Source organism: Pollicipes pollicipes, unplaced genomic scaffold (assembly GCF_011947565.3).
Source record: "Pollicipes pollicipes isolate AB1234 unplaced genomic scaffold, Ppol_2.1 Scaffold_4219;HRSCAF=4965_pilon_pilon_pilon, whole genome shotgun sequence".
Lineage (NCBI taxonomy): Eukaryota > Metazoa > Arthropoda > Thecostraca > Pollicipedomorpha > Pollicipedidae > Pollicipes > Pollicipes pollicipes.
Window position 1 is genome coordinate 9,494,652 of NW_023596448.1, and position 8,861 is coordinate 9,503,512.

The 8,861-nt window shown below is 54.2% G+C and overlaps 1 protein-coding gene across 1 annotated transcript; it reads left to right on the forward strand.

Moving 5' to 3' along the window:
• Positions 1 to 340: 340 nt before the first annotated feature.
• LOC119095783 (ubiquitin-conjugating enzyme E2 J1) lies at positions 341 to 8,518 on the forward strand. Its single transcript, XM_037218640.1, has 5 exons — positions 341 to 502; positions 2,316 to 2,521; positions 4,791 to 5,108; positions 5,760 to 5,785; positions 8,434 to 8,518. The coding sequence occupies exons 1-5, from the start codon at positions 472 to 474 to the stop codon at positions 8,516 to 8,518; spliced, it is 666 nt and encodes a 221-aa protein (XP_037074535.1). The 5' UTR covers positions 341 to 471.
• The last annotated feature ends 343 nt before the right edge of the window (positions 8,519 to 8,861 follow it).

Genomic DNA, 8,861 nt, shown 5'->3' on the forward strand with positions numbered 1-8,861 from the left:
GTAAACACAGGTACCCAAAAACTGCTTGCCACTGCAAGTGCTCCATGTTACCTGTGTCATCGAATTCAACTTCCCCCCCCCCCCTCCTCCCGGCCGGGTAAGTTTTAAGTATCTAATATATCTGGACGCTTAACATAACTTACTTAACTAATGTAGGACGTGATTAATAAAACTGTAATAGATAATTTAGTAATGACACCGAAAAAAACAATCGCTACATGCCTGTCTTATTTATTTTAAGCACAGGACACATGTAATTCTCTTAAACTCTAATCAGCTGACGATCAGCTGAAAATTTCGTGTACGTTGCAAATAGGTGTCCCACACGAGGGAGCAGGGGGCGGCTTTCTACGCTAAGACTTCGGTCGCATAAACGTAAACACGAAGTTGGGGTGGGAGGCGCGGTTGGGCTGTTGCAGTGTGATTTTTTTGTGTCATCGAGTAAGCTTTCATCTTTATTTTCACCGCAGCATGGAAGCCAAATACAACACTAAGAGCCCAGGTAACCTGTCGGCCCGTGCCAAACGCATATTGTCCATTTTCAAGCTTGAGTAATGTGGTGTGAATAGGTATTTTCCTCCTTTTGAATGACGGATTTACTCAATTAAAGCAAGTATATTGAGAATGGCTTGTCTAAGTAAATGGGGATGTAGTCCCCTATTGAGCTGAAATGTCCTTACCCTCCCCCATGACTGCCATATCTCAGCCCCCCTCCCCCCCATAATTTATGTCTGCCACTTCTAAGTGTTAAATGATGGTTGTGTCATCATCTATTTTTATTTGGGGCAATTTCTGTACTGTGAGATGCTTGATGATGGCAGTGTTGTCACCCATTGTTTGTCTGTGGCTCACAGCTTAGAGTATGTTTTCAAACACTTTATTATATGTACCTGTGACTGTGTTTTGCTCACCTTGCTGACAGCCATTGTCACATAAGATTTTCTGAAATATTGAGATGCGAGAAAATTGTATCTGAAAGTAGATAATATGGCTTAAATGTGGCTCTCGTAATTTCCAAAAAAGAAAATTGTGTAGAAAGGTTGTGAAGATCATACTTAAGAAATGTGAGATGGTGTTCACTAACCTTTGTATTTTGTTTGACCAATATCAGGAATCTTGCCTCCTCTGATTTCTGATTATTATGCTATATCATGGGCTGTAATTCGAGTAGTCCTACAGTCTAAAGGTCTGCTAAAAATGCAGGAATCCACAGCACTCAGTTATTATTTCTTTTACAGTTATTCCAAGTTATTGTTCCTTTTGTATATTGATAACTTAAATAAGTTCCCATTGCTTTCATATATTGTTCAGACATATATGACAGTTTCACATGGCTTGCTGCTATGTTCAGGGTATGATAGCTGTAGGACAGTTTAATGTGGCTTGCTGCTATTTGCAGCATTTTCTTGTAATGAATTTTACTTGATTTTTGCCTATTGCACAGGGAACATCATGTTGTAAAAAGGCATCAGCATGGATGTAAAAAAAAATTGAGTGTGGTGGAATGGATGCCCATGAAATCTCTAAATGTCCTGGTTGAGTGGTTAGCAGCCTAATAAATACATTTTTTGTATGGATATAGCTATATCCCCATTATTTGCAATTTGGCATTATATATGTTGTGTTATATATAAATAACAGACTTTGATCCATTAGGCAAGAGAATGAACCTAGCTGCACCACCAACTTTTTGGTTATTTGCTCAAGGCAACTGCAATGTAATTATGAGTCCAAATGTGGTGCACTATATCTAGGTACCAGCAATCTAATAAGAACCAGGGAATGTAACATGTGAAGTTTGTGCTGCTGGTGATGCAACAACACCTGAAATGTTGTTGTGGATCAGCTTTGTTTTGATATAGTTTTCTATGGATGAACACAAGTACATTTGGATGTAGCCATAAGTTACTGTGGTCTGGACTGTACTATCCCTGTGGTGGTTGTGCCCATGTGCACAGCTAATGCTGCTGCCATGTGCTGCTTGGCCTCTAGCTTTTTGTGCCAGTCACCTGCTGTTAGGAAGGACCATGATCAGCATCACAGAGTGTCATCATCATTGGGGTTTTTACGGCACGCTCAGCTGTAGCAGCGTTATAACATCAGGTGCCTTTCACCCCAGCAGGAATGATGGGCATCACAGGGATCTAACTCTGTACTTTTGGTTTTCTGGGCACACTGTTTAACCACTACAATATGGACCTTCATACTACAGCCCATAGTCAGGGGCTCTGGAAGTCGCACAGAGATGGCATTAGAGCCGCCACGTTTCCGATCGCAACACTGCAGCGGTCTGAACGGCGCTGTTGTCCCGGCAGCGGTGAAGCGGCTGATGCGCGAGGCCAAGGAGCTGCACCAGCCGACAGCGGACTACTTCGCCCAGCCGCTGGAGGACAACCTGTTCGAGTGGCACTTCACCGTGCGCGGGCCCGACGACACGGCGTTCGAGGGCGGCGTCTATCACGGCCGCATCCTGCTGCCGGCCGACTACCCGATGAAGCCGCCCAGCATCATCATGCTCACGGTACGATGGCTGGTGTCGTTGCGGTGCTGACTGGACGGCAGCGTCGTGCTGGCTGCGAACTGCCCGTGACGCTGCCGACTGTCGGTGTGCTCGGATACCGTGACACTACTGACTGTCGGTGTGCTCGGATACCGTGACACTGCCGACTGTCGGCGCGCTCGGATACTGTGACACTGCCGACTATCGGTGTGCTCGGATGCCGGGACGCCGCTGACTGTCGGTGTGCTCGGATGCCGGGATGCCGCCGACTGTGGGTGTGCTCGGATACCGTGACGCTGCCGACTGTCGGTGTGCTCGGATGCCGTGACGCTGTCGACTGTCGGTGTGCTCGGATACCGTGACACTGTCGACTGTCGGTGTGCTCGGATGCCGGGATGCCGCCGACTGTCGGTGTGCTCGGATACCGTGACATTGTCGACTGTCGGCGTGCTCGAATGCCGTGACACTGTCGACTGTCGGCGTGCTCGGATACCGTGACGCTGCCGACTGTCGGTGTGCTCGCATGCCGGGATGCCGCCGACCGTCGGTGTGCTCGGATGCCGTGACGCTGTCGACTGTCGGCGTGCTCGGATACCGTCGTGGCGCTGCCGACTGTCGGCGTGCTCGCATGCCGGGATGCCGCCGACTGTCGGTGTGCTCGGATACCGTGACCCTGTCGACTGTCGGTGTGCTCGGATACCGTGACACTGTCGACTGTCAGTGTGCTCGGATACCGTGACGCTGCCGACTGTCGGCGTGCTCGGATACCGTGACGCTGCCGACTGTCGGTGTGCTCGCATGCCGGGATGCCGCCGACTGTCAGTGTGCTCGGATGCCGTGACGCCGTCGACTGTCGGCATGCTCGGATGCCGTGACGCTGCCGACTGTCGGTGTGCTCGGATGCCGTGACGCCGTCGACTGTCCGTGTGCTCGGATGCCGTGACGCCGTCGACTGTCGGCATGCTCGGATGCCGTGACGCTGTACACCGTCACACCGTGAAGATGAGGCGCCGCGCCGCCAGCGTAGTACGGTTGCATCGCTAACGCCAGACATTTTTTCGTCGAGAAAATATGACGCTGTTTGCATGGTGCAGTCATACCCTCAGTGTGATACCTTCACTTTGTAGGCGTTGAGCAGCGTAATGGTACCGCACTGGCGGTTTGGTGGCATCGTGGTGCTGTTATATCTTGGTTGCTGCTAGGCATAGGGGGGGGGGGGGGGGGGGGGCGAGGCTGAACTCCCGGTTTCGAAGAAGAATCTGAAGCCAAAACAATAAGGTGAAGCTGAAGTCGAAGCCATAGCCGGATGATTTTGCGTTTAGGAAGATTGACTTTGAATCCGAGTTTTTGTTTTATTAAGAGTTTGTTTCGGAGCAGGTGCAGAGCAAAACGCAAAAACGCCACATTTTTTGGGTCCGAAGCCGGTGGCTTTGGACTTCTGCAACTTTTTACATGCGAAGGCGGGGTCGAAGTTCGTGCCTCGAGGTCAGGGAGCGCTAAGCCAGAGTTGATCCCATCACTTTAAAATGACGAGGTCGAAGCTGAATCCACGCGAATGCTGTTTTCCGAAATCAAAAGTTTTTCTGCACCTGCTAAAACTGTATGGGACGAAACAATGTAACAAGGATTTGGCGAACTAGTACACGATGTTCAGGACAGTTAGTTACTGGCCGTTTTTGGGTGGTCTACAGGTGGTTCTGAGAAGAATCAGCTTCTTATTTTTAGTCATGTATGCCGCGCATCTTTAAAAGGTCGTGGTGTCATGTCATGTGGATTTGAAAGGTGGCATGTGGAACTGAATGGACGATCGGAACTGTCCTTGGGAGCAAAGTTGCCACTGCAGTAAAAGTATCACCACTTCAAAGCAGCAACCAGCATCTCAAGATCAGATAAAGCCGAGCCTTAGTCGAAGCTGATCGAAGCCAAACCGGAATTTATCTATTAAAAATGTCTCAAAACTTAGTAGAAGCCAAAACCAATCGTTTCCAATACTCCGAGGCTGAAATCCACAATAGAAAATGGTTCCAAGCTAAATTCGAGGGGGTGCCGGGCGTTTTCGGCTGAGGGGCGTGGTGCCGGGGTGAGCCGGCTCATTTGCCTCTGAGCTGCGTCGGTCACCGGGCAGGCGACAACGGTAGGAGGCCCGTTACGGTCCGCCGGTTCGCAGGGGCTGTGACTGACCCGGCACCCCAGTGACAGTGACGGTCGTGTTGTCCTCGCCCCGCCCCACCCCGCCGCCGCTCCTGCCCCGCCCCGCCCCTGACCTCGCCCGCCCTGGCGTGCCCGGCAGCCGAACGGCCGCTTCGAGACGGGCAAGAAGATCTGCCTGTCGATCTCCGGCCACCACCCGGAGTCGTGGCGGCCCAGCTGGTCGATCCGCACCGCGCTCATGGCCATCATCGGGTTCCTGCCGACGCCGGCCGGCGGCGCCATCGCCAGCCTGGAGTACGGCGAGGCGGAGCGGCGCGCGCTGGCGGCCGCCTCGCTGCGCTGGCAGTGCGCCGCCTGCGGGCCGCCGCCGCCGCTGCTGGCCGCCGCCGACGACCGCAGCGGTCACGACAGCCGGCAGCGAGAGGCGCGCCAGCTGGCCGCCGAGGTCAACTTCCAGGTCAGCAGCTGGGAGGGCAGGGCGTGCTTGGACGGGCTAGGCGGTGGATGGCTGCTCATGCCTACTGGGGAATGGGGGAAGGGTATGGGAGGGGGAGTTGGGGGTCAGCCGGTGGCGGAGGTGAACTTTCAGGTTGCGGATTCAGGAGGTGGGACGCAGAAAAGCTACTGGAAGTTTATATTGTAGGCGGGGAAGGAAAAACTACCGGAGAGAAGTTTGGTTCTGGGAGAAGGAAAGTTTTCGTCAAGAACTTAACGGCGTTCCAAAATGTGGCCAGTGACCATGCTGCATAGAAACGCTGCATGGATGTCAATTTGCATGGAGAGACAGGAAAGAATGCGCAGTATTTCATGACTTGAGGTCTTCGCCTATGGCTGGAAAGAAGGCGCAGCATTTCTTGACCCTGAGGCCTTCACCTTAAGCAGGAAAGGAGGCGCAATGTTTCTCGACCCTGAGCCCTTCGTCTGTGGCAGGAAAGGAGCAGCTGGCCGGTATCATGAATACCTCAGATAACATTGATTGCCCCTAAGTGTTCCAGTCACGACTGCAGGTTCCAGTGCTTACCAAATTCGCAACTAAATCTATGGCAGTGTTCGCATTGCGACGTTCCCAGGACTCTGACACAGATTCTGAGCCCGCGATTGTTCTCAGACTGAGATGCCCGTGTTGTTCTCAGGGTGAGAAGCCGAAGGAGGCCAGCCCGGCCGCTGAGAACTCTGCCGATTCCTCGCCGCCGGTCGCCGCTGCCGAACCGGCGCCGCCGGTGGCGCCACCTCCGGAGCGGCGGCGGCAGCCTGAGTCGGCTCGGCCGCCGCCGGCGGCGCTGGCGCCGGCCGGCGAGGACGCGACCTGGGCGAGCGGCACGCTGATCGTGGTGCTGGTGGCGGCGATCGCGGCGCTGCTCTGCCGCCGCCTCTTCCTGCTGGACGCCCAGCGGCTCGACAACCTGCCTGAGTCCATGTGATCGCCGGCTGCAGTCCGCTACGGGTCCCGGTGGGATTCTGGCTGGGGGCCCCGCATGTGACCCCGGCTGCAGTCCACCGGGGTCCCAGCGTGATTCTGAGGAAGGGCCCGGCTTGTGATCCCCGCAATGTGACGACGTCCACGTGATCCTCGCGAGGAGCTGGAACAGTGTGGTGATATGGGCGGTGGAAGTTCGTCGAAGCTGGCAGCGCTACGGTTCGAAGGGGCGGTGGCGCCACTGGCCCGTGAACCCGGCTGGGGTGGGATTGTTGTGTTGTGACGTCATTAGAGCCGGCCGGGGTACCCGTTTCGCTATAGTTCAGTCACTTCTGAAGCCTACTCAAGTGATGTAGGCGTGTTTGGATCGGATCCGGGTCGCCTCACACCGTGACCATAGGGCCCCTTCTGACGACCACAGGTGAACCAACCTGCCATCAACACATTTGAGGGTGCGGTGGGAGGGTCAGCCCACCATCAATGTCAGTATTGCCTCTCTGGTTATGTTATGTAGGCTACAATGGTTGTTCATGGTTGCACTTAACTAATATTGGTGTGGTGGGTTCAGTGCCAGCGGACTGCGGCACCGCTGCAAGGCAGTGACGTCGTTCCACAGGCAGTCCGGCTCAGTTTCGGGTACGGTTCGAGTACCGCCCGGGCGGGGCCCTGAAAAGGTTGTCCCCCTTACTTCATTTCATGAGAGGTCACGGACCCCTGCACCGGCAGCGGCACTGTTGGGCGAAATAGTTCGGCAATCTAAAATTGTCTTTTAAAAAGTATCGCACCGTATCCTGCTCGCCATTTCACGTTGGTGTCCCACCAGAGCCTGCTCTGTCCCTCCTCTCGACCACGGCCGAGCAGCGCCCATGTGTTGACGAACCGTGCTGCTGCGTGCACAAGTAACCGCGTGCTCCCCCTTCCCCCTGCTGCACGGGGCGGGCCCCAGCCGTTCCTGTCCGGACCGGGTGTAAGCCTGGACCGATTTGGACAGAGGACCTTTCGAATCCCAAGTCTGGGCTGTGAACCACTCTCAGCTGTGGGATGTCTGGCTGTTAACGATATGGTCCTTCGTTGGGGTTGTGAGCCGTTCCGGTCCGGTTTTCGAACTTCAGGACCAGCACCATTATGATCGGCTATGGGTAACGCGGATTCTGCTGTTTCTATACGGAGATAGTTACTCAAACAAAACTTCGGTGGATGCCGTTTCTAAATTCCAGCGTGCAGCAACATTACCGAAAACAAGACCATTCTTGACTCTTGTAAGCATCTTGATTTTTAGGTCGCTTAGAATTGAGGCAAAACGGTGAAACGCAAGGGCTTGGCCGTTGTGGTGGTAGAAACTTGTACACTCATGCCTCGCACGCAAACATGCGTAAGATGTAGTGCGACTTAGGGACTCTCGCTCCCGCTCGGGTTTCAGTGAATCTGTGCTGCTCTGAGCTCGCTGAACCTGAACCTTGGATCACCGCTTTTCGGTGCGTGGACCAGGCATGAGTATGAGGTCGGCCTCCGCCACGGCTTCGTCTCTTTCGCATTTGCGGCTTGGCTTTGATGGCTTCGGCTTTGGTTTCGTGCCATTTTAAATGGTTGGCGTCGGCTTGACTTTGCGTCATTTTTAACACCTAGCCGGCTTCGGCCTCGAATCTTTTTTGAATCATGACTCCGGCTTCAGGTATGCCATAGTGATTTTTACACTGTAGATGCGGGCCTACGCCGCAAAAACGGTCTTTCCCATCCTGACACTATTATTCCACCCATTTTCCGAAGCTTAAACGCATGCACAGCTGAAAACCAAAATCAGCTGGCCATTTTCAGCAGCAGTCAGCAGCTGACGACGGCTGCAAAGCTCACTTCTGGAACACTTCATACAGGCACGACGAGGACGTTTACGCGGCAAATGTACACCCCACCAGTAATGCAAACACATTTCGCATTGATTCCGCCATGCCCTGGTATTTGTCCTGATCCTATACGGTATGAGCAGGCGCGAATTTGTTATTGCTTCCGCAAACCAGCGTCGTACGCTAGATACGGCTTCGATCCCGGCCTTGGGATTGTACCGAAAGTTTGGTTTTGGGCTTTGCGTGAGTTTGAAGTTTGAAATTTGAAGTCTCGACTTTGGCTTCGCGTGTGCAAATTTCAAAGCCACCGGCTTCGGATCCGGCTTCAAATTTTAAGAAGCCGAAGCCACTGGGTTCGCCTTCGCCCTGTGTGCTCCAAACTCCGAAGCCAGCGGGTTCGACCTCAGCTTCACGTCATTATGTTGGCTTCGGATTCAGTTCGAAGCCGGCGCCTGGCTTCGTGCCCACCCCTGGTATGGAACGCTAGCCGCCCTGTGCCGTCGCAGGTCCGCGGCCCGCTCCAGGACCGTACAGGCGCGGGGCGACCGTGCCCGCGTGTGGGCCTGCTCAGGCGGCAGCCCGCGGGAGCGCGGCCTGGCCATCGTATAGAGGAGTGGTCACGACAACTGAAGGTGGATGACTTGGTCGCTGAGGAATGTTTCGGCTCGGTTCGTGCCCGACACAGGTCGCGATGACCGGCGAGCGAGAGGGTCGCTGAAGATGTTTCGGTTTGGCTCTTACCCGACGCAGACCGCGATGACCGGCGAGCTGGAGGGTCGCCCAGGAGCGTGTCGGTTGGTGACGTACCCCACGTGTTATGTGATTTGAGCGTCCTAAGATTGAAATATCACCCGTGCATCGCATTACAAGCCGTGAGCGGCGGGTGCATTTGGCAACGTCCGGCGTCGGAGGCGCGCTGCAGCTCGTGGTTCTGGCTGTGCCCTGGGGGTCA

What these genes read in the sequence shown, in the direction of transcription:
- LOC119095783 (XM_037218640.1), top strand. Translation starts at nt 472, where the DNA reads ATGGAAGCCAAATACAACACTAAGAGCCCAG. An exon ending in ATACAACACTAAGAGCCCAG is followed by an intron (nt 503 to 2,315) that starts GTAACCTGTCGG and finishes TTGTCCCGGCAG; the next exon opens with CGGTGAAGCGGCTGATGCGC. An exon ending in CCAGCATCATCATGCTCACG is followed by an intron (nt 2,522 to 4,790) that starts GTACGATGGCTG and finishes CGTGCCCGGCAG; the next exon opens with CCGAACGGCCGCTTCGAGAC.